This window comes from Aotus nancymaae, unplaced genomic scaffold, assembly GCF_030222135.1.
Source record: "Aotus nancymaae isolate 86718 unplaced genomic scaffold, 86718_ANA_hifiasm-v0.15.2.pri h1tg000062l, whole genome shotgun sequence".
NCBI lineage: Eukaryota > Metazoa > Chordata > Mammalia > Primates > Aotidae > Aotus > Aotus nancymaae.
Genome location: NW_026988476.1, coordinates 44,634,121 through 44,660,559, shown reverse-complemented (window position 1 = coordinate 44,660,559; position 26,439 = coordinate 44,634,121). Strand labels below are relative to the sequence as shown.

General features: G+C 39.8%; 1 protein-coding gene across 2 annotated transcripts in view; it reads left to right on the top strand.

Annotated features, from left to right (window-relative positions):
- Positions 1-26,439, top strand: part of DNAAF4 (dynein axonemal assembly factor 4) — a 59,778-nt gene that overhangs the window by 12,139 nt on the left and 21,200 nt on the right. For both annotated transcript variants that reach the window (XM_012469817.2, XM_012469815.2), the window contains exon 4: positions 10,315-10,546. In XM_012469817.2, the coding sequence (XP_012325240.2) occupies positions 10,315-10,546 (232 nt within the window). The remainder of the gene's footprint in view (positions 1-10,314; positions 10,547-26,439) is intronic.

Sequence of the window (26,439 nt, the reverse complement as noted above, 5' to 3'; positions counted from 1 at the left end):
GCTAGATGTTCTGTTTCATGACTGAGTTATCCTGTCATAGGAGACTTCAAGCAGCGAGTGCCCTGGTGGCTCTTAACTCACTGACCTGTGCCTGTAAATGGCAGTCTTGACAGAAAGAAAGATTAAAAAAAATAAAAGGAGAAAAAGAAATCTAAACTTCAGAAAACTGTGTTTACCCTCTGGCTGGCTCACCAAAAAATGGTACTGGATGGAAAGTCTTGACTGAGTTTTCCAGGTTCTTGGCATGTTGAACAAAAGAACAAAGTAATGAAAGCGCAGATTTATTGAAATGAAAGTATACTTCACAGAGTGGGAGCGGTCCTGAGCAGGTGGCTGAAGAACCCCAATTGCAATATTCTTTCGGATTTGTATTAAACTAAAAGAATTTGGAACACTCCTAGGTACCCATTAGAGGCCTCCCATTGGTTACACCCTATGTGAATGAAGGCTTGGCCTGTGACCAATCAGAGGCTGAAGTGAAGGCTCAGTCTGCAAACAATTAGAGGCATTTCTCATTTGTGATGTAAGAAAGAGGAGGTTTTGTAGGGGCCTGTGGCCTCTTGTCATTGTCCAATTCCATTAAGTCAGCCAGGGGTTGGCCCTAGGCTCTCTGTCTCCAGACTCTATTCTTCTGCCTCACTATTTTTTTTTATTTTTTATTGCCATGCTTGTGGATATGAAGTAACAAAAACATCCTTGTTTTTGATTTGCATTTCCCTAACACTCGTGATGTGGAGCATGTTTTCATGTATTTCTTGGTCATTTGTATATTTTCTTTGGAGATATATCAATTTAGGCCTTTTGCTCATTTTTAAGTTGGGTTATTCTCATTTTTGTTATTGAATTATAGGAGTTGTTTATATATTCTAGATAGTAGACCCTTATCAGATACCTGATTTACAAATATTTTTCCCATTTGGTTGGTTTTTTTTTTTTAAGTTTGGTAGTGTCCTTTCATGCATAAATGTTTGAAATTTTCAAAGTCTAGTTTGTCTGTTTTTTCTTTTGTTACTCAGGCTCTTAGTGTCAATCATATCTAAGAATCCATTGTACAATCCAAGGGCAAGAATATTTACCCTATGTTTTCTCCTAAGAGTTTTATGGTTTTACTCCATGTAACTAGGTAATTGGTTGATTTTTAGTTAATTTTGATATATGACATGAAGTATGGCTCCAGCCTCATTCTTTTACATGCACATAGTCATGTATCATGCATCATTGATTGAGGAGACTATTCTCTTCCTGTTGAGTGGTCTCTTGATACCCTTGTCAAAACTAAGTTGGCTCATAGAGTTGTATGAGTTTATTTCTTGACTCTTAGTTTTATTTCTTGGTCTATATGTCTATTCTTAAACTAGTACCACACTGTGTTAATTACTATAGCTTTGTAGGAAGTTTTGAAATCAGTAAGTGTGATTTCAACTTTATTCTTTTTCAAGAGTATTTTAGCTGTTCTGGGTCCCTTGTGATTTCATATACACTTGAAGATTGGCTTTTCCATTTCCATTTTTCAAGAGTATTTTAGCTGTTTTGGGTCCCTTGTAATTTCATATGCACTTGAAGATTGGCTTTTTCCATTAATAATTTCCATTATTATAGTTCATACTGTAGCACATGCATGTGTTATCTAATAATTTGAGAAGGGTCATTATATAAAATCTTATTCTTATATGTAGAAAGTAAATAGAATGGACTGGATGGTGAGATCACTAGTCATTTTTTTTTTGTTTTTTTTTTTTTGTATCATCTGTGTTTTCTCAATAATAAATACATATATATCTCATAATAAGAAAACATTCATTCATAGGCTGGGCATGGTGGCTCACGCCTGTAATACCAGAACTAGGAAGGCCAAGGCAGGCAGATCGCGAGGTCAGGAGTTCAAGACCAGCCTGGCCAACAGGGTAAAACCCTGTCTCTACTAAAAATACAAAAAAATTAGTCAGGCTTGGTGGCAGGTGCCTGCAATCCTAGCGACTCAGGAGGCTAAGGCAGGAGAATCGCTTGAGCCCAGGAGGCAGAGACTGCAGCGAGCCAAGACCGTGCCACTGCATTCCAGCCTGGGCAACGGAGGGAGGCTCTGTCTCAAAAAACAAAACAAAAAGCATTCATTCATGTACTTAAAAAGAAAAAGGGGCAACATTTACCTTCCTCTTGATTATTTTTCATGCTTTTAATTTCCTCTTGCTCCAATAGGAATTTACTAATTTTCCCTGCAAAGCCACTACATTTCTAAGCATATAAGAAATTAATTGTAGCCACTAACATGATATCATCAGAAAAGGCAGTATCTGGCCAGGATGGTGGCTCACACTGGTAATCCCAGCACTTTGGGAGGCTGAGGTGGGCAGATCACCTGAGGACAGGAGTTCGAGACCAGCCTGGCCAACATGACAAAACCCTGTCTCTACTAAAAATACAAAAATTAACTGGGCATGGTGGTGGGTCGCCTGTAATATCAGCTACTTGGGAGGCTGAGGCAGAAGAATTGCTTGAACCTGGGAGGTGGAGGTTTCAGTGAGCTGAGATTGTGCCATTGCATTCCAGCCTAGGCAACAGAGCCAGACTCTGTCTCAAAAAAAAAAAAAAAAGAAAGAAAGAAAATGCAGTATCTTTGACACTGTCTTTCTTATACATAAATTCATAAATTTTCTGAAAACTACTATCCTTTTTGTGTAAGTGTATCCCAGATCATAGCACCTGTGTAGAAATAAACTTTCATCAGTTATACGTATGTCCACTCTTTTGTTTACTTCAAGCTTTTACATCTTTCCCAGAGGTATAATTAAATTCTTTTAAAATTTCTTATGCCCTTTTACCTGACAGGGCTCCAGACATACAGTTTGTGCAGGATTCCACGGAGCTGTTACAAATTAAACACAAGACAATTAGTCTTTTATCTCCCCTTTCCCCAGATACCTAAAACTAGACCCTGATGATCATTCTGAGTAGTCATTGAAGCTTCATAAGGAGATAATTTTAGGGTAATATTGTTTTTTTTTAACCATCTGTATATAGAAGTAGATGTCCACCATTTTCAAAGTTAAGCTTGAGCACTGTTGAATGGTTAGTAGCTAGAAATAGAAATATAGTAAAGATGTATATGTTACAGGGTCATACATTTATAATGTATTAGGGTGTCAGCCTCAAAAAGAACAAGAATGTGGGAGAAGAAATACCTTTTTTCAGAGACAAGTTGGAGGAACATATATCATTAAATAGTTCCTGTCTTCTTAACAGCAAGGTCTTTTGAGATAGAAACAGCAGAGTGCAATTGGGCATCTCTAAAAAGGAAATGACTTGCAAAATCCTGTTATCAGAGATAAGTAGTAGTATTACTGAAGAGCAAGGATAACACAATAGGTTGGGCACAAAAGTATGGTATTAACTCATTTCATTAGTCCAAACCTAAAAACTAACAGTTTTTCTTCTGTTCTTCAATTTCTCAGCTGTGTTCCTTGAATTTGGAAGCTAATTGAATAGAAGCTTTTAAACATACATAACATTAAATATGACAGTACTGTATCTCTATGTGTAGTAAACTTACTAACAAGAAATATTTTTGTTATCAGTAAGCTGAAGATGAGTCTTTAAAAGATACCAAACAAATCATGATAGTGTTGTGTAAACCATAGAGTAGACAAATAAGTTTCTTTTTTTTTTTCTAGACATCATGTTCAACCTGAAATAATTCTTTTCTGTTGTTGTTGTTTTTGAGATGGAGTCTCGCTCTGTCACCAGGCTGGAGTGCAGTGGCACCATCTCCATTCACTGCAACCTCTGACTCCTGGATTCAAGCAATTTTTCTGCCTTAGCCTCCCGAGTAGCTGAGACTACACGTGTGTGCCACCACACCTGGCTAATTCTTGTATTTTAGTAGAGATGGGTTTTCACCATATTGGCCAGGCTCGTCTTGAACTCCTGACCTCTGGCGATCCACCCACCTTGACTTCCCAAAGTGCTGGGATTACAGGCATGAGCCACCGCACCTGGCCTTATTTTCTATCATGTAATAACTTTTGTTCAAGGAGAGATGGAGCTAACTAGTGTAGTAAGAGTTACTCTTATCCTTGTGTACATATGTGGTATCCAATTCATTTTATACATTTTTCTGCTTTATAAAGTAAGTCCAGATATCAGTTTAGGAAACTGAAAGGCAGAATAGCCAAAGTCTAAATTTGCTGGAAGGTTGAACAAATTCCTCTCACCTATTCATGAATTTGATTTTAAAATATATGAATTAATACCCATTTCTTCTCCGTATAGCTAGCTCTCGTTGCTACCTTTGGGCCACCGTTTACCTATTTGAAAATCTGACAAAAGGAAAAGAGAAATGTCTTAGTCTACTTATGCTGCCATAACAAAATATTAGAGAATGTGTGGTTTAAATAGAAATTTATTTTCTCACTGCTCTGGAGGCTGTGAAGTCCAGGATATACATGCTGGCTGATTTAGTTTCTGGTGAGGGCTCTTTTCCTGGCTTGCAGACAGCCTTCTTCTCACTGTGTCCTAATATGGTGGAAAGAGAGATAATTAGCTCTCTATCGTTTCTTCTTATACAGACATTAATTCTGTTATATCAGGACCCCACTCTTATGATTGCTTAATTACTTCCTTTTAAGCCCTGTCTCCAAAGACAGCTACACTGGGGGGATTAGAAATTCAATGCTGAATTTGTAGAAATCACACAATTCAGTTCATAGCAAGAAGCGATGGCAATTGAAATGAAAATCAGTTTTGTTACTTTTTAGCTTTGCCTGAAACAAATACCTATAACAATCTAAACACCAGATTCTCACTTCTACAGAATATAAACAACTAAATAATTCAAGTTCAGAAGTTAACAGCTGCCCAAAAGAAATTCTAAAACAGTATCACATATTTATTAAATTTTAGGCTTAATTAATGCTTTAATTGTCTTAGCTTAAAGGGAACTCATGGTTAGGATGATATAGCACTACACATGGAAGATAAAACTTTAAGATATTCTTGCCTGGCGTTTTGGCTCAATAAGCAGAATTTGCTTGAAGATTGTAAAAGTCATACTTATGAAGTAGTATGAGAATTTCAGATGTCTTCTGTTCAGTAATTCTAATAAGCCAGTATTTTCACAGGGTGATTCTTATATGCTAACAAATGGCATACAGTTAGAAATGGTTAGAGTAAGGGCTCAGTATCGTGGCTCATGCCTGTAATCCCAACACTTTGGGAGGCCTAGGTGAGAGGATCACTTGATGCCAGGAATTTGGGACCAGCCTGGGCAACACAGCCGGACCTGTCTCTACAAAACATAAAGTAAAATAAATTAACCAGGCATGGCGGTGTGTGGCTATAGTCTAGCTACTCAGGTAGCTTACGCAGGAGGATCATTTGAGCCCAAGAGTTCAAGGTTACAGTGAGCTATGATCATACTGCCGCACTCCAGCTTGTGCAACAGAGCAAAACCTTGTCTGAAAGAAAGAGAAAAAGAAAGAAAGAAAGAAAAAGAAAGGAAGAGAGAAAGAAAGAAAGAAATGGTTAGACTAGACATTCTTGTCATATTCCAAATAAGATCTTTCCTGATCCTAGTTGGAAGAAAGCATTCATTCTTTCACCATTAAATATGATGCTCCAAAATCTTCATTAATACCCTTTTATTAGCATGAAGTAGTTCTCTTTCATTCCTAGCTTATTTTGAGGGTTTTTCTTCATAAGTGTTAGATTTAGTCAAATGCTTTTTTGCATCCATCGAGATGATCCTCGATCAGATTTTCTGTTTCTTCTTCTGTCAGCCTGTGTTTTTCTAGGAATTTGTTCATATCACCTACATTTTCTAATTTATTGGCATGAAGTTCATAATATTCCCTCATAACACTTTTAACTTCTTTGGGGTCAGTAACTATTTGATAGAATTCATGAGTAAGACCGTTTAGCTTTGTGCTTTCTTTTTTGGAAGATTTTTAATTATCAATCATTTAAATAGCTGTAGAGATACTCAGGCTATCTTTTTCCTCATGTGAGTTTTGGTAGTTTGTGTTTTTCAAGGAATTGGTCTATTTCATCTGTGTTAACAAATTTGTGGGTATGCACTTCTTCATAATATTACTTTATTTATTTATTTTTTGAGACAGAGTCTTGCTCTGTCGCCCAGGAGTGCAGTGGCATGATCTTGGATCATTCCAATTTCTGCCTCCTGGGTTCAAGTGATTCTCCTGTCTCAGCCTCCAGAGTAGCTGAGATTACAAACAAGCATCACCACACCTGGCTAATTTTTGTATATTTAGTAGAGACAGGGTTTTACCATGTTGGCCAGGCTGGTCTCAAACTCCTGACCTCAGATGATCCTCCTGCCTCGGCCTCCCAAAGTGCTGGTATTACAGATAAAAGCCACCACATCTGGCCTGCCCTCATTTTTCTGATAGGTCTAAGAAAACTTGTAAATTTTAGTTTTTCCAGCATTTTTCTATTTCCTACTGTGAGGATAAGAGTGATAATTTTTTTTTTTTTTTTTTTGAGGCTGAGTCTTGCTCTGTTGCCCAGGCTGGAGTGCAGTGGTGTAATCTTAGCTCACTGCAGCCCCCACCTCCTGGACTCAAGCAATTCTCATGCTTCAGCCTCCCAAGTAGCTGGGGTTACAGGTGCCTGCCATGATGCCTGGCTAATTTTTAAATTTTTGTTTTTAGTAGAGACGCGTTTCCATCATGTTGGCCAGGCTGATCTCCAGTTCCTGACCTCATGTGATTCACCTGCCTCAGCCTCTTAAAGTGCTGGGATTATAGGTGTAAGCCACCACACCCAGCTGGGAGTGACACCTTCTAAGCTCTTTACATGTCAGAGCCTAAACTGAAGTTCCTATGTTGTTTTTTTTACCTATATATGTAAAACGTGTGTGTATACACACAGACACACACACACACACACACACACATATATTTTAAAATATTTTTAAAATTTATTTTTCAGTGGTCGTTCTTTGTACCTTTAACTGATCACCATCTACTTCAGGTTAATACTGACTCAGTTCTAGTAATTGCTGGAAGGTTAAATATTGCAACTTGCTCTAATAGAATTCCATTTTCTACTCCTATCTTTGGGCTATTAGTGCCATTCAGGTGTGTGTGTGTGTGTATATATATATATATATATATATATATATATATGCATGCATATATATTTGTTGTAATTCCAACAATATGTGTTATGATTTTACATTGAAGATCATTGCTTCTTTAAAAACCTTAGGTTGTTAAATAAAGAGCAGAAAATAATTTTTTTAAAAATTTATTTTCTGGCCAGGCACAGTGGAAACTATAGTGAGCTAAGATTGCGCCCTTGCACTCTCCAGCCTCAGTGACAGAACAACAACAAAAAAATCCACCAGGCATAGTGGCTCACTTCTATAAATCCCAGCACTTTGGGAGGCTAAGGCAGGTGGATCACTTGAGCCCAGGAGTTTAAGACCAGCCCGGGCAACAAGGTGAAACCCAATCTTTATATAAAAAAAAAATTAGTCATGTGTGGTGGCACATGCCTGTAGTCCCAGCTACTTGGAAAGCTGAACTGGAGGATCATTGGAGCTCAGGAGGTTGAGGCTGCAGTAAGCCATGATTGCACCACTGCAGTCCAGCTTGGGTGGCAGAGCAAGACCTTGTCTTTGAATGAATGAATGAATGAATGAATGAATGAATAAATAAATCAGTCATGCCTACTAGATAAAGCCCACATAAAATTCCTGGAACTATGAGGTTTGGAGAACTTCTGGGTTGCTGAACACTTGGAAGGAGAAGGCATGGAAACTCTGTTCCTTCCCCGATATCTTTCCCTAGACATCTCTTTCATTTGCCTCTTCCCTAGTTGTATCCTTTTATTAAAAATGAGTAAATATTACAGGCTCACGCCTGTAATCCCAGCACTTTGGGAGGCACGGGGTCAAGAGATTGAGACCATCCTGGTCAACATGGTGACCATCTCTACTAAAAATACAAAAATTAGCTGGGTGTGATGGCGCGCCTGTAGTCCCAGCTTCTCGGGAGGCTGAGGCAGGAGAATTGCTTGAACCTGGGAGGTGGAGGTTGCAGTGAGCCAAGATTGTGCCATTGCACTCCAGCCTGGGCAACAAGAGCGAAGCTCTGTCTCAAAAAAAAAGAAAGGGTAAATATAAGTAAAGTATTTCTCTGATTCCTTTGAGAGCCATTCAGTGGTCAAACCTGAGGAGGGGGTTGTAGGAACCCACAATTTATAGCCAATCGGTCAGAAATGTGAGGCCTGGACTTAGGATTAACACCTAAGTGGGGACAGTCTTGTGGGATTGAGTCTGTAACATGTGGGATCTAATGCTAACTCCAGGTAGATAATGTGAGAATTGAATTACAGGACACGTAACTGGTGACGGAGAATTGGTCAGTGTAGGAAAAACCCACAAATTTGGTGACTGGAAGTGAACTGTGGAGTGCTGTGAGAGTATAGAAGAGGAGTAAACAGTTGGTTTTTTCTCTGTACACTCTGTTTTTTTTTCTTTTTTGGCTCTTTTTTGGTACACGTAGTCTCTCTTTTCTTTTTATCAGAAGCTTTGTGTTATTTCCTTCTTCATGCTTTTCTCTTCATTGTTCCTTCTGTTACCTACTCTGTGAAGCCATTCTTGGTTTCTCCTCTTCCTCACTACTTTCTAGAGAGCTGGACTTTCTGTCTCTAATATAGCTTATCATAAGTTAAAATTATAGATATAGTTCCCGTAACTACATCTTGGCTATATCAGAACTTCCTTGTTTTTAGTTGTAAGAACAGTCTCATTTTTGGTAATTAAGACTTAGTTTTACCCAATTTTTAAAAAGTTCATGTAAAATTCATTCTTCTTGTCGGGATTATGATGGCTGAGGGTGTCTGACAAAAGGCAGACATATTATTAAGCTGGGTGAAGTCATATTCTTTTAGGCTGTGGCTTCCTCTCTAACACTGAGTGTTCATCATGTCTTATTGTCAGGCATTTAAAGTTTGTTTCATTGCCATGTGTAGATTCTTCCTGGTTCAGTCTTTTGGCAGCTCACTGGCAACTCTGTGAACTTAAGAGTATGTAGTAATCAGCATCTTTTGGGCTTAATTTAAGCCTGAGGTAAAATTGGGACTACAGAAAATTTTCATTCAATGTCCTGTGAAATTTATTTTAAAGTCAGCATCTCACAGGAAGATAATCGTTCGTCTAGAAGAGTGTATTATGTCATATAGATATTATAGAACACCTTTCAGTGCACAGGTTAAATACCCGTACTGTTAGATCTGTATTTTAAAGTAATATAGCCTTTTAGAGACCTTCACCTAGCGTATCTGTATTCTAGAAGCACTTCAGATGTCCTATTTAAATGTAAATTGATTTAAATATACATTAATGAAACTTAAGTAAAATAAAAAATTCAGTTCCTGAGTCACAGTAGCCACATTTGAAGTACTTAATTACCCAATTGTGGCTAGTGGCTACCATACTGGATAGCACAGGCATTTTGATGATTGAAGAAAGTTCTCCTTTAGCAGATAGAGGTAAAAAAATTTTTCTTACCATAAGAAAGTCAGATACATGGAGTCAATCATGTACACCAACTAGGTACTCTATTTCACAGTCTTTTTTTTTCTTGCCCACGTGAGGAAAGTTTGTGAAAGGGAGAAAAGTTGCCACACACCTGTACAAGATACTGCTTTCAAAGTCATCTGATATTTAGCTCTTTGAAAGTGTCAGACAACTGCTAGTGCAAACATCGGTTTGCAGCAGGATTAAGACTTCAAATATTTCCACCTACCAGAGATAGACCGTCTTATTCATCCTTCCTATTTCCTTTTCTACTGTTCCCTTATTCCTTCAGTCCTTAGGACTGAAGGGCTGGCACGACTTTGGTTGACAAGGTAAGACTTGGGATGAGTTGAAAAGCAAATATTTGTATATATGTGTTGGTGTATGTGTGTAGATTTTAAGAGAAGTGGCTTAACTCCTAGAATAATAAATTTTTATTATTTTTTCTTCTGAGCCCTTAGATAATCATCTAATTGAATGCCTGCACACATTTTACATATAATTAAACAGAGGTTGGAGAAAGTGATTGCCTAAGATCGTATAGCTAATGGTAGATCTGGGACTAAAACCTTTGTTCCATGACTCCAACACCTATGGTTATTATCCTGAATCATTTACTTTTCCCATTTTAATTCATAATTCACTACTATCTATTGTTACGGATACAAAGGCAACAGTTTAGAGGTATGGATAATTAATTATTGTAATGAATTTCTCATTTAAAGAAATGTTGCTTTTATGTATTTTAAAGAATTTGGTAATTGCAATTTTTATAGATTGAAGAAGAAGAGAGGAAAAAAATAGAAGATATGAAAGAAAATGAACGGATAAAAGCCACTAAAGAATTGGAAGCCTGGAAAGAATATCAAAGAAAAGCTGAGGAGCAAAAAAAAATTCAGAGGGAAGAGAAATTATGTCAAAAAGAAAAGCAAATTAAAGAAGAAAGAAAAAAATTAAAATCTAAGAGTCTTACTGGAAATTCGGCACCTAGAAATCTTGCTACAAAAGGTAAAATGATTAAGATTTTCTGGAAAATTGAGTCCTGTTGGTGAAATATATATGACACTTTTTTTTTTTTTGTAAATCTATTCACAGCATTAGGTTACTATTTTGGCATATTGAGAATAAGCAATCCAATCCAAAGACTAAAGTAAAAGATGTTTCTTCTTTTGGGGGTAATGAAGTTTTTCTAGTAAAATGAGCAAGGATTTATTCAAGGATTCAAAAAGAAGAGTGTCTTCTTTGCTTGAGTGCTTTCTCTTGAAATTTATAGAAATGTTGTTAAATAAGTGCTTAACTCAGGCCCCAAAAACTTAGAGTCAACTAGCAGTGTCAGAAGCATTCATTTATTCTATTAGAGATAAGAAACTAGGAATTTCATTAAAAGACCTTTTTTTCACATCGCTTAGGAAAATGAATACTATAAGCAAACTTACCCTACAGCAAATAAGGGTTGCTTCTAGCTTTTAATCTTAATATGTTCAAAAATAGATAAATTAATATAATAATAATAATTATTATTATTATTGAGACAAGGTCTGGCTCTGTTGCCCAGGCTGGAGTGCAATGGTGCAATCTCAGCTTACTGCAACCTCTGCCTCCCAAGCTCAAGCCATCCTCCCTCAACCTCCCAAGTAGCTGGGACTACAGGCATGCACCTCAGTGTCCAGCTAATTTTTTTTTTGTATTTTTTGTAGAGATGAGGTTTTGCCATGTTGCCCAGGCTGGTCTTGAACTCAGCAACTCAAGCAATCTGCCTGCCTGAGCCTCCCAAAGTGCTGGGACTGTAGGCATGAACCACCCTGTCCGGCTGATACAAATATAATTCTGTTTTTTTTGTGCGTGTGTGTTTTCAAAATTAGTATTTCAGTAGTTTTGGGGGAACAGGTGGTGTTTGATTACAGGTATAAGTTCTTTAGTGGTCATTTCTGAGATTCTGGTGGACCCATCACCCAAGCAGTGTACACAGCACCAAATGCATAGTCTTTTACCCCTCACCCCACACCCTTCCCCCTGAGTCCCCGGGTCCATTATATCATTCTTATGCCTTTGCGTCCTCAAAGGATATACACACACACACCACATTTTATTTACTCATTAGTTGATGAGCATTTAGGCTAGTTCCATATTTTTACAACTGCAATTGTGCTGCTAAAAACATGAGTGTGCAAGGGTCTAATGACTTCTTTTCCTCTGAGTAGATACTCAGTAGTGGGATTGCTGAATCAAATGGTAGTTCTATTTTTAGTTCTTTAAGGAACCTCCACACTGTTTTCCATAGTGGTTGTACTAGTTTACATTCCCACATGTAAACCCCACATTTCCACCCCAGTCCCCTCCCCAGGAAGCCACCCCCAGTGACCATCCTGAGGATTTTTTTTGGGGGGGCAGGGAGAGATGGAGTTTCACTCTTGCCCGGGCTGGGTGCAGTGGCATATCTGAGCTCACCACAACCTCCGCCTCCCGGCTTCAAGTGATTCTCCTGCCTCAACCTTACGAGTAGCTGGGATTACAGGCATGCACCACCATGCCCGGCTAATTTTGTATTTTTAGTACACCAACATCTGTTATTTTTTTGTTTTTAAATTATGTCCATAATAGGAGTAAGGTGATTTTACGTTGTGGTTTTGATTTGCATTTCCCTAATAATTAGTGATGTTGAGTATTTTTTCATATGTTTCTTGGACATTTGTTTGTTTATTTTTTCTGAGACAGAGTTTCGCTCTTGTTGCTCAGGCTGGTGCAATCTCAGCTTACTGCAACCTCTGCCTCTCAGGTTCAAGCTATTCTCCTGCTTCAGCCTGCCGAGTAGCTGGGATAACCGGCATGTGTCACCACACCTGGCTAATTTTGTATTTTTAGTAGAGACAGGGTTTCTCCATATTGGTCAGGCTAGTCTCAAACTCCAGACCTCAGGTGATCTGCCCGCCTCGGCCTCCCAAAGTGCTGGGATTACAGGCGTGAGCCACCGTGCCTGGCTGGACATGTGTTTATTTTCTTTTGAGAATTATCTATTCATGTCCTTAGCCTACTTTTTGATAGGATTGTTTGTTTTCTTCTTGCTGATTTGTTTGAGTTCCCTGTAGATTCTGGATATTAGTCCTTTGTCAGATGCATAGTTTGTGAAGATTTTCTCCCACTCAGTGGGTTGTCTGTTTGCTGATTATTTCTTTTGCTATGAGAAGGTTTTTAGTTTAATTAGGTACCATCTATTTATCTTTGTTTTTGTTGCATCATGAAGTCTTTGCTTAAGCCAGTGTTAGAAGGGTTTTTCCAGTGTTATCGTCTAGAATTTTTATGGTTTCAGGTCTTAGGTTTAAGTATTTGATTCATCTTGAGTTGATTTTTGTGTTAGGGGAGAGAAGAGGATCCAGTTTCATTCCCCTACATGTGGTTTGCCAGTTATCCCAGCACCATTTGTTGACTAGGTCGTCCTTTCCCCACTTTGTGTTTTTGTTTGCTTTGTCAAAGATTGGTTGGGTATTAAGTATCTGGCTTTACTTCTGGGTTTTCTATTCTGTTCCATTGGTCTATGTGCTGTTTTTATACTAATACCATGCTGTTTTGGTAACCACAGCCTTGTACTATAGTTTGAAGTCAGGTAATGTGATCCCTTTAGATTTGTTGTTTTTGCTTAGTCTTCCTTTGGCTCTGTGGGCTCTTTTTTTGTTCCATATGAATTTTAGGATTGTTTTTCTAGTTCTGTGAAGAATGATAATATTTTGATGGGAATTGCATTGAATTTGTAGATTGCTTTTGGCAGTATGGTCATTTTCACAATATTGATTCTATCCATCTATGAGCATGGGATGTGTTTCCATTTGTTTGTGTCCTCTATTATTTCTTTCAGCAGTGTTTTGTAGTTTTCCTAGTGAGCTCTTTCACCTCTTTAGTTAGGTATATTCCTAAATATTTTGTTTTTTTGAAGCTGTTGTAAAAGGGGTTGAGTTCTTGATTTGATTCTCAGCTTGGTCGTTGTTGGTGTCTAGTAGTGCTACTGATTTGTGTACATTGATTTTGTATTCTGAAACTTTACTGAATTCATTTATCAGTTCTAGGAGCTTTTTGGATGAGTCTTTAGGGTTTTTTAGGTAAATGATCATATCATTGGTGAGCAGTGACAGCTTGACTTCTTCTTTACTGATTTAGATGCTCTCTATTTCTTTCTCTTGTCTGATCGCTCTGGCTAGCACCATAGAGTTGGTGAAAGTGGGCATCCTTGTCTTGTTCCAGTTCTCAGGGGAAATATTTTCAGCTTTTCACTGTTCGATATAATGTTGGCTGTGGGTTTATCATAGATGGCTTTTATTACGTTAAGGTATGTCTCTTCTATGCCCATTTTGCTGAGGGTTTTAATCATAAAGGGATGCTGGATTTTGTCATCAAATGCTTTTTTTTTTGTTTTTTGAGACAGTCTCACTCTGTTGCTTAGGCTGAAGTGCAGTGGCATGGGCTCACTGCAACCTCTGCCTCCCAAATTCAAGCTATTCTCCTGCCTCAGCCTCCCTAGTAGCTGGGATTACAGGCGTGCATCACTACACCTTGCTAAGTTTTTGTGTTTTTTAGTAGAGACTGGGTTTTGCCATATTAGCCGGCTGGTCTCAAACTCCTGACCTTAAATGATCCACCTGCCTCAGCCTCCCAAATGCTGGGATTGCAGGCATGAGCTACCACGCCTGGCCTGAAATGCTTTTTCTGCATTTATTGAGATGATCATATGATTTTTGTTTTTACTTCTATTTATGGGGTATATTATATTTATTGACTTGAGTATGTTAAACCAGCCCTGCATTCCTGATATGAAACCCACTTAATCATGGTGTATTACCTTTTTGATATGCTGTTGCATTTGTTTAGCTAGTAATTGGTTGAGGATTGTTGCATCTATGCTCATCAGGGATATTGGTCTGAAGTTTTCTCTTTTTTGTTATGTCCTTTCCTGGTTTTGGTATTAGGGTAGTACTGGCTTTTTTTATTTTCTTTTTTGAGCTGGAGTTTTGCTCTTGTGACCCAGGCTAGAGTGCAGTGGCGCAATCTCGGCTCACTGAAACCTCTGCCTTTCAGGTTCAAGCAGTTCTCCTGCCTCTCGAGTAGTTGGGATTACAGGTGCCTGCCACCATGCCCAGCTAAGTTTTTGTATTTTTAGTAGAGACGGGGTTTCACCATGTTTGGCAGACTAGTCTTGAACTCCTGACCTCAGGTGATCTGCCTGCCTCTGCCTCCCAAATTGCTGGGATTACAGGTGTGAGCCACTGTGCCTGGCCTTAGTACTGGCTTTATAAAATGATTTAGGGAGGATTTCCCCCTTACCTTTTGGAATAGTTTTAGTAGGATTGGTACCAGTTCTCTTTGAATGTCCATTAGAATTTGGCTGTTGGGCCAGGCACATGGCTCACACCTGTAATCTCAGCGCTTTGGGAGGCCAAAGCAGGCAGATCACCTGAGGTCAGGAGTTCGAGACCAACCTGGCCAACATGGTGAAAACACATCTAACTAAAAATACAAAAATTAGCAAGATGTGGTGGTGTGCTCCTGTAATCCCATCTACTCAGGAAACTGAGGCAGGAGAATTGCTTGAACCCGGAGGTGGAAGTTTCATTGAGCCGAGATCTTGCCACTGCATTCCAGCCTGGGGACAGCAGAGCAAGACCCTGTCTAAAAAGAAAAAAAAAATTCATTTGTGAAGCCGTCTGGTCTGGACATTTTTTAATTGGCAATTTTTAAATTACTGATTCAATCTCGTTACTTGTTATTCGTCTATTCGGAATTTCTGTTTCTTCCTGGCTTCATCTGGAAGGGTTATTATTTATCTCCTCTAGGTTTTCTAGTTGGTGTGCATAAAGGCGTTCATAGTAGCTTTGAATGATCTTTTGTATCTCTGTGGTATTGGTTATATCTCTCATTTCATTTCTAATTGAGATTATTTGGATCGTCTTCTTTTCTTGGTTAATCTCACTAATGGCCTATCAATTTTGTTTATCTTTTCAAAGAACCAGCTTTTGTTTAATTTTTCTTTTGTTTTTTTTTTTTTGTTTGTTTTTCTTTCAATTTCATTTAGTTCTACTCTGAGCTTTATTTCTTTTCTTGCCCTGGGTTTGGGTTTGATGTGTTCTTGTTTCTCTAGCTTCTTGAGGTGTGAGCCTAGATTGTCTATTTATACTCTTTCAGACTTTTTGATGTAGGCATTTAGTGTTATGAACTTTCCTCTTAGCACCGCTTTTAGCAGAGATTTTGATTGGTTGTGTCACTACATTATTGTTCAGTTCAAAGAATTTTTTAATTTCCATCTTGATTTCATTGTTGATCCAAAGATCAATCAGTGGCAGGTTATGTAATTTCCATTTATTTGTATAGTTTTGAGCGTTCCTTTTGAAGTCAATATCCAGTTTTATTCCACTGTGGTTTGAGAGAGTACTTGATATAATTCTGATTTTCTTAAACTTACTGAGACGGCTGGGTGCAGTGGCTCATGCCTGTAATCCCAGCACTTTGGGAAGCTGCGGCAGGTGGATCACCTGAGGTCAGGAGTTTGAGATCAGCCTGGCCAATATGGTGAAACCCCGTCTCTACTAAAAATACAGAAATCAGCCGGGCGTAGTGGCGGGTGCCAGTAATCCCAGCTACTCAGGAGGCTGAGGCAGGAAAATCACTTGAACCTGGGAAGCAGAGGTTGTGGTGAGCCGACATCACACCACTGCACTCCAGCTTGGGCAACAGAGTGAGACTCTGTCTCAAAAAAAAAAAAAAATCATCGAGACTTGTTTTGTGGTTTATCATTTGATCTATCTTGAAGAGTGTTCCATGTGCTGATGAAAAAAATGCATATATTCTGCAGTTGTTGTGTAGAATGTTCTGTAAATACCTGTTAAGTCCTTTTGTTCTAGAGTATAGTTTAAATCCATTGTTTCTTTGTTGACTTTTTGTCTTGATTACTTGCCTAGTGCTGTCAGTGGAGTACTGAAGTCCCCCACTATTACTCTGGTGCTATCTCATTTCTTAGGTCTAGTAGTAATTGTTTTATAAATTTGGGAGTTCTAGTGTTAGGTGCATATATATTTAGGATTGTGGCATTTTCCTGTTGAACTAATCTTTTTATCATCATATAATGTCCTTTTTAAACTTTTTAAACTGTCATTGCTTTAAAGTCTGTTTTGTATAAGAATAGCTACTCCTGCTCACTTTGGTTTCCATTTGCATGGAATATCATTTTCCACCCCTTTACCTTAAGTTTATATGAGTCCTTATGTGTTAGGCAGGTCTCTTAAAGAGCAGATATTTGGTTGGTTGATTTTTATCCATTTTGCCATTCTGTGTCTTTTAAGTGGAGCATTTAGGCCATTTATATTCAACATTAGTATTGAGATGTTCTCTCAGAATGTCTTCCAAAAAGAAAAAAAAAGTATTGGGATGTGTGGTACTGTTGTATTCATCATGCTAGTTGTTGCCTTATGCCTTTTTTTTTTTCGTTGTGTTATTGTTTTATAGGTCTTGTGAGATTCATGCTTTAAGGAGGTTCTTTTTTGGTATACTTTGAGGTTTTGTTTCAATATTTTGAATTCATTTTAGCATTTCTTGTAGTGCTGGCTTAGTAGTAGCAAATTCAGCATTTGTTGGTTTGAAAAAGACTTTATCTCTCCTCTGTTTATGAAGCTTCATTTCACTGGATACAAAATTCTTAGCTGATAATTATTTTGTTTAAGGAGGCTAAAGATAGGACTCCAATCCCTTCTGGCTTGCAGGGCTTCTGCTGAGAAATCTGCTGTTAATCTGTTAGATTCTCCTTTATAGGTTACCTGATACTTTTGCCTTACAGCTCTTGAGATTCTTTCCTTCATCTTGACTTTAGACAACGTGATGACTATGTGCCTAGGTGATGATCTTTTTGCAGTGAATTCCCGGGTGTTCTTTGAGCTTCTTGTATTTGGATGTCTAGATCTCTAGCAAGACCAGGGACGTTTTTCTCGATTATTCCCTCAAGTATGTTTTCCAACTTTTAGATTTCCCTTTTTCCTCAGGAGCACCAGTTATTCTTAGGTTTGGTCATTTATATAATCCCAGATCTCTTGGAGGCTTTGATCCTTTTTTGAAATTCTTTTTTCTTTGTCTTTTTTGGATTGGGTTGATTTGAAAGCCTTGTCTTTGAGCTCTGAAGTTACTTCTCCTTGTTCAATTCTATTGTTGAAACTTTCCAGTGTATTTTGCATTTCTTAAAGTGTGTCTTGCATTTCCAGAAGTTTTGATTGTCTTTTCTTTATATCTATTTCTCTGGAGACTTTTTCATTCATATCCTCCTATATTGTTTTCTTAATTTCTTTAAGTTGATTTTCACCTTTCTCTGGTGCCTCCTTGAGTAGCTTAATAATCAACCTTCTGAATTCTTTAGTTGGAAATTCACAGATTTCTTCTTGGTTTGAATCCATTGCTGGAGACCTAGTGTGATCTTTTGGGGGGGTTCTAGAACCTTGTATTGTCATATTACCAGAATTACTTTTCTGGTTCCTCCTCATTTGAGTAGACTGTTTCAGTGGAAAGATCTGGAACTCAAGGGCTACTGTTCAGATTCTTTTGTCCCACAGGATGTTCCCTTGTTGTGGTACCCTCCCCCTGCCCCTAGGGATGGGGCTTCCAAAGAGCCAGACTGCAGTGATTGTTATGTCCTGGTTCTAGGCACCCAGTCAGGCTCCAGGCTGGTGCTAGGGAATATCTGCAAAGAGCCCTGTGATATGATCTGCAGGTATCGCAGCCATGGCTAATAGCACCTGTTCCGGTGGTGGTGGCAGGCGAATGAAGTGGCTTCTGTTGTAGTCCTTCATTTAGTGCATGTCAGGTACTGGTTAGGCTAGCAGTGAAGTTGTCACGTGGACAGACTGAGGACCTCTGGCTAGACAGAGTGTTGCAGGAAGTAGAATTAGCTGTTGTTTTCTCCTTCTTTGGAGCAGGGGTTGTTCTGAGTTGCTGTAGTGACTTGAGTTGGTTGGGCTCCAGCCAGGAGGTGACACTTTCAAGAGAGCACCAGCTGCAATATAGGAGAGAGATACAATCTTGATTATAAAACAACAGCTAATTCAACTTCCTGCAACACTCTGTGTAGCCAGAGGTCCTGAGTCTGGCTAGGTCCACCATCAGGTGGAAATAGAGTTAATTGGGTCTGGGCTTAGACTTTCCTTGGGTGGGGCTTGCTGTAGCCACAGCATGGGTGGAGGGGTGATTCTTAAGCCAATGGAGTTATGTTCCCAGGGGCTTTATGGCTGCCTCTGCTGTGCTACACAAGTCACCAGGGAGGTGGGGGAAAGCGGGCAGTGACAGGCCTTACCCAGCTCCCAGGCAGCCACCAAGGCCAGTCTCACTCTGGCCATGCCATCCCAACTGCACTGAGTTTATATCCAGGCAGTTGGTGAGCAGGGCTGAGATCTTGCCCCAGACCAGAAGCCTTGCCACTGAGAAAGCAAAAGGGCTCTTAAGGCCTCGCCAGTCCCCACCTGCCCATACTATTGGCTGTGGCTTCTGTACTCACATCTGTACTTCCCATTTGCCTACCACCACCACCCCTGCACTGATTTTTGCTTAGGAAGATTCCTGCTCAGACAAAATTATTACTATTTGTATTTTATTTTATTTTTATTTTTTAATTGCATGTTAGGTTTTGGGGTACATGTGAAGAACATGCAAGATTGTTGCATAGGTGCATATGTGGCAGTGTGATTTGCTGCATTCCTCCCCTTCACCTATGTGTGGCATTTCTCCCCATGCTATCTCTCCCCAACTCCCCACCCCCGCTGTCCCTCCCCTATTTCCCCCCAACAGACCCCAGTGTGTAGTGCTCCCCTCCCTGTCTCCATGTGTTCTCATTGTTCAACACCCGCCTATGAGTCAGAACATGCAGTGTTTGATTTTGTGTTCTTGTGTCACTTTGCTAAGAATGATGGTTTCCAAGTTCATCCATGTCCCTACAAAGGACGCGAACTCATCGTTTTTGATGGCTGCATAATATTCCATGGTGTATATGTGCCACATTTTCCCTGTCCAGTCTATCATCGATGGGCATTTGGGTTGGTTCCAGGTCTTTGCTATTGTAAACTGTGCTGCAGTGAACATTCGTGTGCATGTGTCCTTATAGTAGAATGATTTATAATCCTTTGGATATATACACAGTAATGGGATTGCTGGGTCAAATGGAATTTCTATTTCTAGGTCCTTGAGAAATCGCCATACTGTCTTCCACAATGGTTGAACTAACTTACACTCCCACCAACAGTGTAAAAGTGTTCCTATTTCTCCACATCCTCTCCAGCATCTGTTGTCTCCAGATTTTTTAATGATCGCCATTCTAACTGGCGTGAGATGGTATCTCAATGTAGTTTTGATTTGCATTTCTCTAATGACCAATGATGATGAGCATTTTTTCATATGTTTGTTGGCCTCATGTATGTCTTCTTTTGTAAAGTATCTGTTCATATCCTTCGCCCACTTTCGAATGGGCTTGTTTGTTTTTTTCTTGTAAATCTGTTTTAGTTCTTTATAAATTCTGGATATCAGCCCTTTGTCAGATGGGTAAGCTGCAAAAATTTTTTCCCATTCTGTTGGTTGCCAATTCACTCTAATGACTGTTTCTTTCACCGTGCAGAAGCTGTGGAGTTTGATTAGGTCCCATTTGTCTATTTTGGCTTTTGTTGCCAATGCTTTTTGTGTTTTGGTCATGAAGTCCTTGCCTACACCTATGTCCTGAATGGTTTTGCCTAGATTTTCTTCTAGGGTTTTTATGGTGTTAGGTCTTATGTTTAAGTCTTTAATCCATCTGGAGTTAATTTTAGTGTAAGATGTCAGGAAGGGGTCCAGTTTCTGCTTTCTGCGCATGGCTAGCCAGTTTTCCCAACACCACTTATTAAACAGGAAATCCTTTCCCCATTGCTTGTTTTTGTCAGGTTTGTCAAAGATTGGATGGTTGTAGATATGTTGTGTTGCCTCCAATGCCTCTGTTCTGTTCCATTGGTCTATATCTCTGTTTTGGTACCAGTACCATGCTGTTTTGATTACTGTAGCCTTGTAGTATAGTTTGATGTCCGGTAGTGTGATGCCTCCCGCTTTGTTCTTTTTGCTTAGAATTGACTTGGCTATGCGGGCTCTCTTTTGGTTCCATATGAAGTTTAAGGTGGTTTTTTCCAGTTCTGTGAAGAAGGTCATTGGTAGCTTGATGGGGATAGGGTTGAATCTGTAAATTACTTTGGGCAGTATGGCCATTTTCACAATATTGATTCTTCCTAACCATGAACATGGAATGTTTCTCCATCTGTTTGTGTCCTCTCTTATTTCCTTGAGCAGTGGTTTTTAGTTCTCCTTGAAGAGGTCCTTTACGTTCCTTGTTAGTTGTATTCCTAGGTATTTTATCAGTTGTGAATGGCAGTTCATTCTTGATTTGGCTCTCTTTAAGTCTGTTATTGGTTTATAGGAATGCTTGTGATTTTTGCACATTGATTTTGTATCCTGAGACTTTGCTGAAGTTGCTTATCAGTTTCAGGAGATTTTGGGCTGAGACGATGGGGTCTTCTAGATATACAATCATGTCATCTGCAAATAGAGACAATTTAACTTCCTCCTTTCCTATTTGAATACCCTTTATTTCTTTTTCTTGCCTGATTGCTCTGGCTAGAACTTCCAGTACTCTATTGAATAGGAGTGGTGAGAGAGGGCATCCTTGTCTAGTGCCAGATTTCAAAGGGAATGCTTCCAGTTTTTGCCCATTCAGTATGATATTGGCTGTCGGTTTGTCATAAACAGCTTTTATTATTTTGAGATACGTTCCGTCAATACCTAGTTTATTGAGGGTTTTTAGCATAAAGTGCTGTTGAATTTTGTCGAAGGCCTTCTCTGCATCAATTGAGATAATCATGTGGTTTTTGTCTTTGGTTCTGTTTATGTGGTGAATTACGTTTATAGACTTGCGTATGTTGAACCAGCCTTGCATCCCCGGGATGAATCGTACTTGATCATGGTGGATAAGCTTTTTGATGTGCTGTTGCAGTCGGCTTGCCAGTATTTTATTGAAGATTTTTGCATCTATGTTCATCATGAATATTGGCCTGTAGTTTTCTTTTCTTGTTCAGTCTCTGCTGGGTTTTGTTATCAGGAATATGTTGGTCTCATGAAATGATTTGGGAAGGATTCCCTCTTTTTGGATTATTTGGAATAGTTTCAGAAGGAATGGTACCAGCTCCTCTTTGTATGTCTGGTGGAATTTGGCTGTGAACCCATCTGGACCTGGGCTTTTTTTGGGTGGTAGGCTCTTAATTGCTGCCTCGACTTCAGACCTTGTTATTGGTCTATTCAGGGTTTTGACTTCTTCCTGGTTTAGGCTTGGGAGGATGCAAGTATCCAGGAATTTATCCATTTCTTCCAGGTTTACTAGTTTATGTGCATAGAGTTGTTTGTAATAATCTCTGATGATGGTTTGAATTTCCGTGGAATCTGTGGTGATATCCCCTTTATCGTTTTTTATTGCATCTATTTGGTTATTCTCTCTTTTCTTTTTTATTAATCTGGCTAGTGGTCTGTCTATTATGTTGATCTTTTCAAAAAACCAGCTCCTGGATTTATTGATTTTTTTGAAGGGTTTTTTGTGTCTCTATCTCCTTCAGTTCTGCTCTGATCTTAGTTATTTCTTGTCTTCTGCTAGGTTTTGAGTTTTTTTGATCTTGCTCCTCTAGCTCTTTCAATTTTGACGATAGGGTGTCAATTTTAGATCTCTCCTTGCTTCTCATGTGGGCACTTATTGCTATATGTTTTCCTCTAGAGACTGCTTTAAATGTGTCCCAGAGATTCTGGTGTGTGGTGTCTTCATTCTCGTTGGTTTCGAAGAACATCTTTATTTCTGCTTTCGTTTCATTGTTTATCCAGTCAACATTCAAGAGAAAGTTGTTCAGTTTCCATGAAGCTGTGCGGTTCTGGTTTGGTTTCTGAATTCTGAGTTCTAACTTGATTGCACTGTGGTCTGAGAGACTGTTTGTTATGGTTTCCGTTCTTTTGCATTTGCTGAGGAGTGATTTACTTCCGATTATGGGGTCAGTTTTAGAGTAGGTGTGATGTGGTGCTGAGAAGAATGTATATTCTGTGGATTTGGGCTGGAGAGTTCTGTAAATGTCTATTAGGTTTGCTTGTTCCAGGTCTGAGTTCAAGTCCTGGATATCCTTGTTAATTTTCTGTCTTGTTGATCTGTCTAATATTGACAATGGTGTGTTAAAGTCTCCCACTATTATTGTGTGGGAGTCTAGGTCTCTTTGTAAGTCATTAAGAACTTGCCTTATGTATCTGGGTGCTCCTGTATTAGGTGCATATATATTTAGGATTGTTAGCTCTTCTTGTTGCATTGAGCCTTTTATCATTATGTAATGTCCTTCTTTGTCTCTTTTGATCTTTGTTGCTTTAAAGTCTATTTTATCAGAGATGAGAATTGCAACTCCTGCTTTTTTTTGCTCTCCATTTGCTTGGTAAATCTTCCTCCATCCCTTTATTTTGAGCCTTTGTGTATCCTTACATGTGAGATGTGTTTCCTGAATACAGCACACCGATGGGTTCTGGCTTTTTATCCAATTTGCCAGTCTGTGTCTTTTGACTGGGGCATTTAGTCCATTTATATTTAGGGTTAATATTGTTATGTGTGAATTTGATCCTGCCATTTTGATGCTAGCTGGCTGTTTTGCCCGTTAGTTGATGCAGATTCTTCATTGTGTTAATGCTCTTTACCATTTGGTATGTTTTTGGAATGGCTGGTATTGGTTGTTCTTTTCTATGTGTAATGCCTCTTTCAGGAGCTCTTGTAAAGCAGGCCTGGTGGTGATGAAATCTCTGAGTGCTTGCTGGTTCGCAAAGGATTTTATTTTTCCTTCACTTATGAAGCTTAGTTTGGCTGGATATGAAATTCTGGGTTGAAAGTTCTTTTCTTTAAGAATGTTGAATATTGGCCCCCACTCTCTTCTGGCTTGTAGGGTTTCTGCTGAGAGATCTGCTGAGAGTCTGATGGGCTTCCCTTTGTGGGTAACCCGACCTTTCTCTCTGGCTGCCCTTAGCATTTTCTCCTTCATTTCAACCCTGGTGAATCTGATGATTATGTGCCTTGGGGTTACTATTCTTGAGGAATATCTTCGTGGTGTTCTCTGTATTTCCTGGACTTGAATATTGGCCTGCCTTGCTAGGTTGGGGAAGTTTTCCTGGATAATATCCTGAAGAGTATTTTCCAGCTTGGATTCATTCTCTTTGTCACATTCAGGTACACCTATCAAACGTAGATTAGGTCTTTTCACATAGTCCCATATTTCTTGTTGACTTTGTTCATTCCTTTTTACCCTGTTTTCTCTAATCTTGCCTTCTCATTTTATTTCATTGAGTTGATCTTCGACCTCTTACATCCTTTCTTCTGCTTGGTCAATTCGGCTGTTGAAACTTGTGCATGCTTCGCGAAGTTCTCGTGTTGTGTTTTTCAGCTCCATCAATTCACTTATATTCCTCTCTAAGTTGTCCATTCTCATTAGCATTTCATCAAATCTTTTTTCAAGGTTCTTAGTTTCTTTGCATTGGGTTAGAACATGTTCTTTTAGCTCATGGAAGTTTCTTAGTACCCACTTTCTGAAGGCTGATTCTGTCATTCCATCACACTCATTCCCCATCCAGTCTTGTTCCCTTGCTGGTGAGGAGTTGTGATCCCTTGTAGGAGGACAGGTGTTCTGGTTTCGAGTGTTTTCATCCTTTTTGCACTGGTTTCTTCCCATCTTCGTGGATTTATCCACCTGTCGTCTTTGTAGTTGCTGACTTTCTGATTGGGTCTCTGAGTGGAGGTCCTGTTTGTTGATGATGAAGTTATTTCTGTTTCTTATTTTTCCTTCTAACAGTCTGGCCCCTCTGCTGTAGGACTGCTGAGGTCCACTCCAGGCCCTGGTTGCCTGGGGATCACCTGCAGCAGCTGCAGGACAGTAAAGGTTGCTATCAGTTTCTTCTTCTGCTTTGTCCCAGAAGGATACCTGTCAAATGTCAGTCTGAGCTCTCCTTTATGAGGTGACTCTTTGGATATACGGGGGTCAGGGAGCTGCTTGAGGAGACAGTCTATCTTTTATAGTAGCTCAAGTGCTGAGCTGTGAGCTCTATTGTTCATTCAGAGCTGCTGGGCAGGTACGTTTTAGTCTGCTTCAGCAGAACTCATAAACCCCTTTTTTATCCCCAGGTGCTCTGTCCCGGGGTGTTAGGGCTTTATTTAGGAATTTCTGTTATGCTGCTGCCTTTTTTTCAGGGCTGCCCTGCCCAGCAAGGAGGCAGGCTCGTCACTGTCTGCCTGCAGAGGCTTTGCTGAGTTGCTGTGGGCTCCGCCCAGCTGCCGTGTGAACTTCCCTGCAGTCCTGTTTATATGGGTGTAGTTAGAACTGCCTCAGCAATGGTGGCCCGCCTCTGTAATGACAGACTCCCTCTGTAATGGTGGGTTGCCTCGGCAACGGCGGGCTGCCTCAGCAATGGCGGACTGCCTCTGTAGTGGTGGAGTGCCTCGGTAATGGTGGATGCCCTTCCCCCACAGAGCTAGACCGTCCCTGGTTCAGCTGTGCTTGCTGTGAAGCTCTCAACCCAGAGTGTTTCCAATTGCTGTTTTTTGGTTTTTGTTTTTTTTTTTTGTCGAGGTGGGACCAGCTGAGCCTGATCACCAGGCTCCCTGCCTCAGAGCCTTTTTTTTTTCTTTTAGTTGAACGGTCGACTCTCTCGCCTGCTGAAAAGGTGCCGGGATCTGTGTGCTTTCCTATAGGGTGACCCACTGAGTTGGCTGAAACAGAAGTGCTGAGATTCGTGGCGCATTTTTTTTTTTTTTTTTGCCCGGGAATCTCCTGGCCTCGCTCCCTGTTTCAGTCCCCTTTTTTAATCAGATGAATGGGCGACTGTGGCTTCCCAGACCTCCACTCGCCAGACCCAGACCAGTGTGTTTTTTATGGAGAACCACTGCGCCGGGGCGCCGGCAAAACAGCTGCACCAGCCAAAACAGCCGCGCGGGCCAAAACAGCCGCGCTGGCGACCCATGGGGCTCCTCCACCTGGGATTCTCCTGGTCTGTGGGCAATAGAAATCCATCTGGAAATGCGGTGTCCACTCACCCTCTGCGCTTTCACTGGGAGCTGCACTCCTGAGCTGCTACTAAGCGGCCATCTTCCTCCTGACTCCAAAATTATTACATAGTTTAGCTACAAGCTTCCTTCACCCTGTGATCCTGCCCCAATTCCGCTGGCTACCTTCCCTTTTCCAAGGACCTCTGTGAAATCAGGCCAGGAATGGCTTCCTTGGGCTTGAGCTGGGGACTGGAAGTGCCTGCAGGGCTCTTCCTGCTGCTGCTTCTACTTTTATATTTTGCTCAGCTCCCTAAATCTATTTCGGCTCTAGGTTAGGTTAAATTCTTCTCCTGTGATCTGGATTTTCAGGTTCCCCAGTGGGGATGTACGTTCAGAAGCTGACCTTTTCCCGCCTCATACTTTGGTAACTCACAGTTTTTCACCTGTCTTGTGGCATTTGTAGCAGTGAGCCACTTGTTTCAAAGGGTCTGTGAATTCTTTCAGTTTTCCTGAGGTGTTTCTTGCAGTGTTCCTGAAGTGATTCTTGGAGTAAAAGTTCACAATGTGAGTCTCCAGATGCTGTTCTGTACATCCAAGTGGGAGCTGCATGTTAATCCTGTCCTTTATCTGCCGTTTTCCTCCTATCTCCCATAGGAGTAAATATAATTCTATATTGAAAGGTAAGAGTTTGGTTTTATCTAATTTTAGAATATTAAACTTTGTTTTGGATATATTTAGTATTTTTCTTACGTAAGTAAGTCATTATTGAATTCCTGTAAATTAAACATTTTAGTGTAAAATCACAAATATAATAATAATAATTAACATTTAT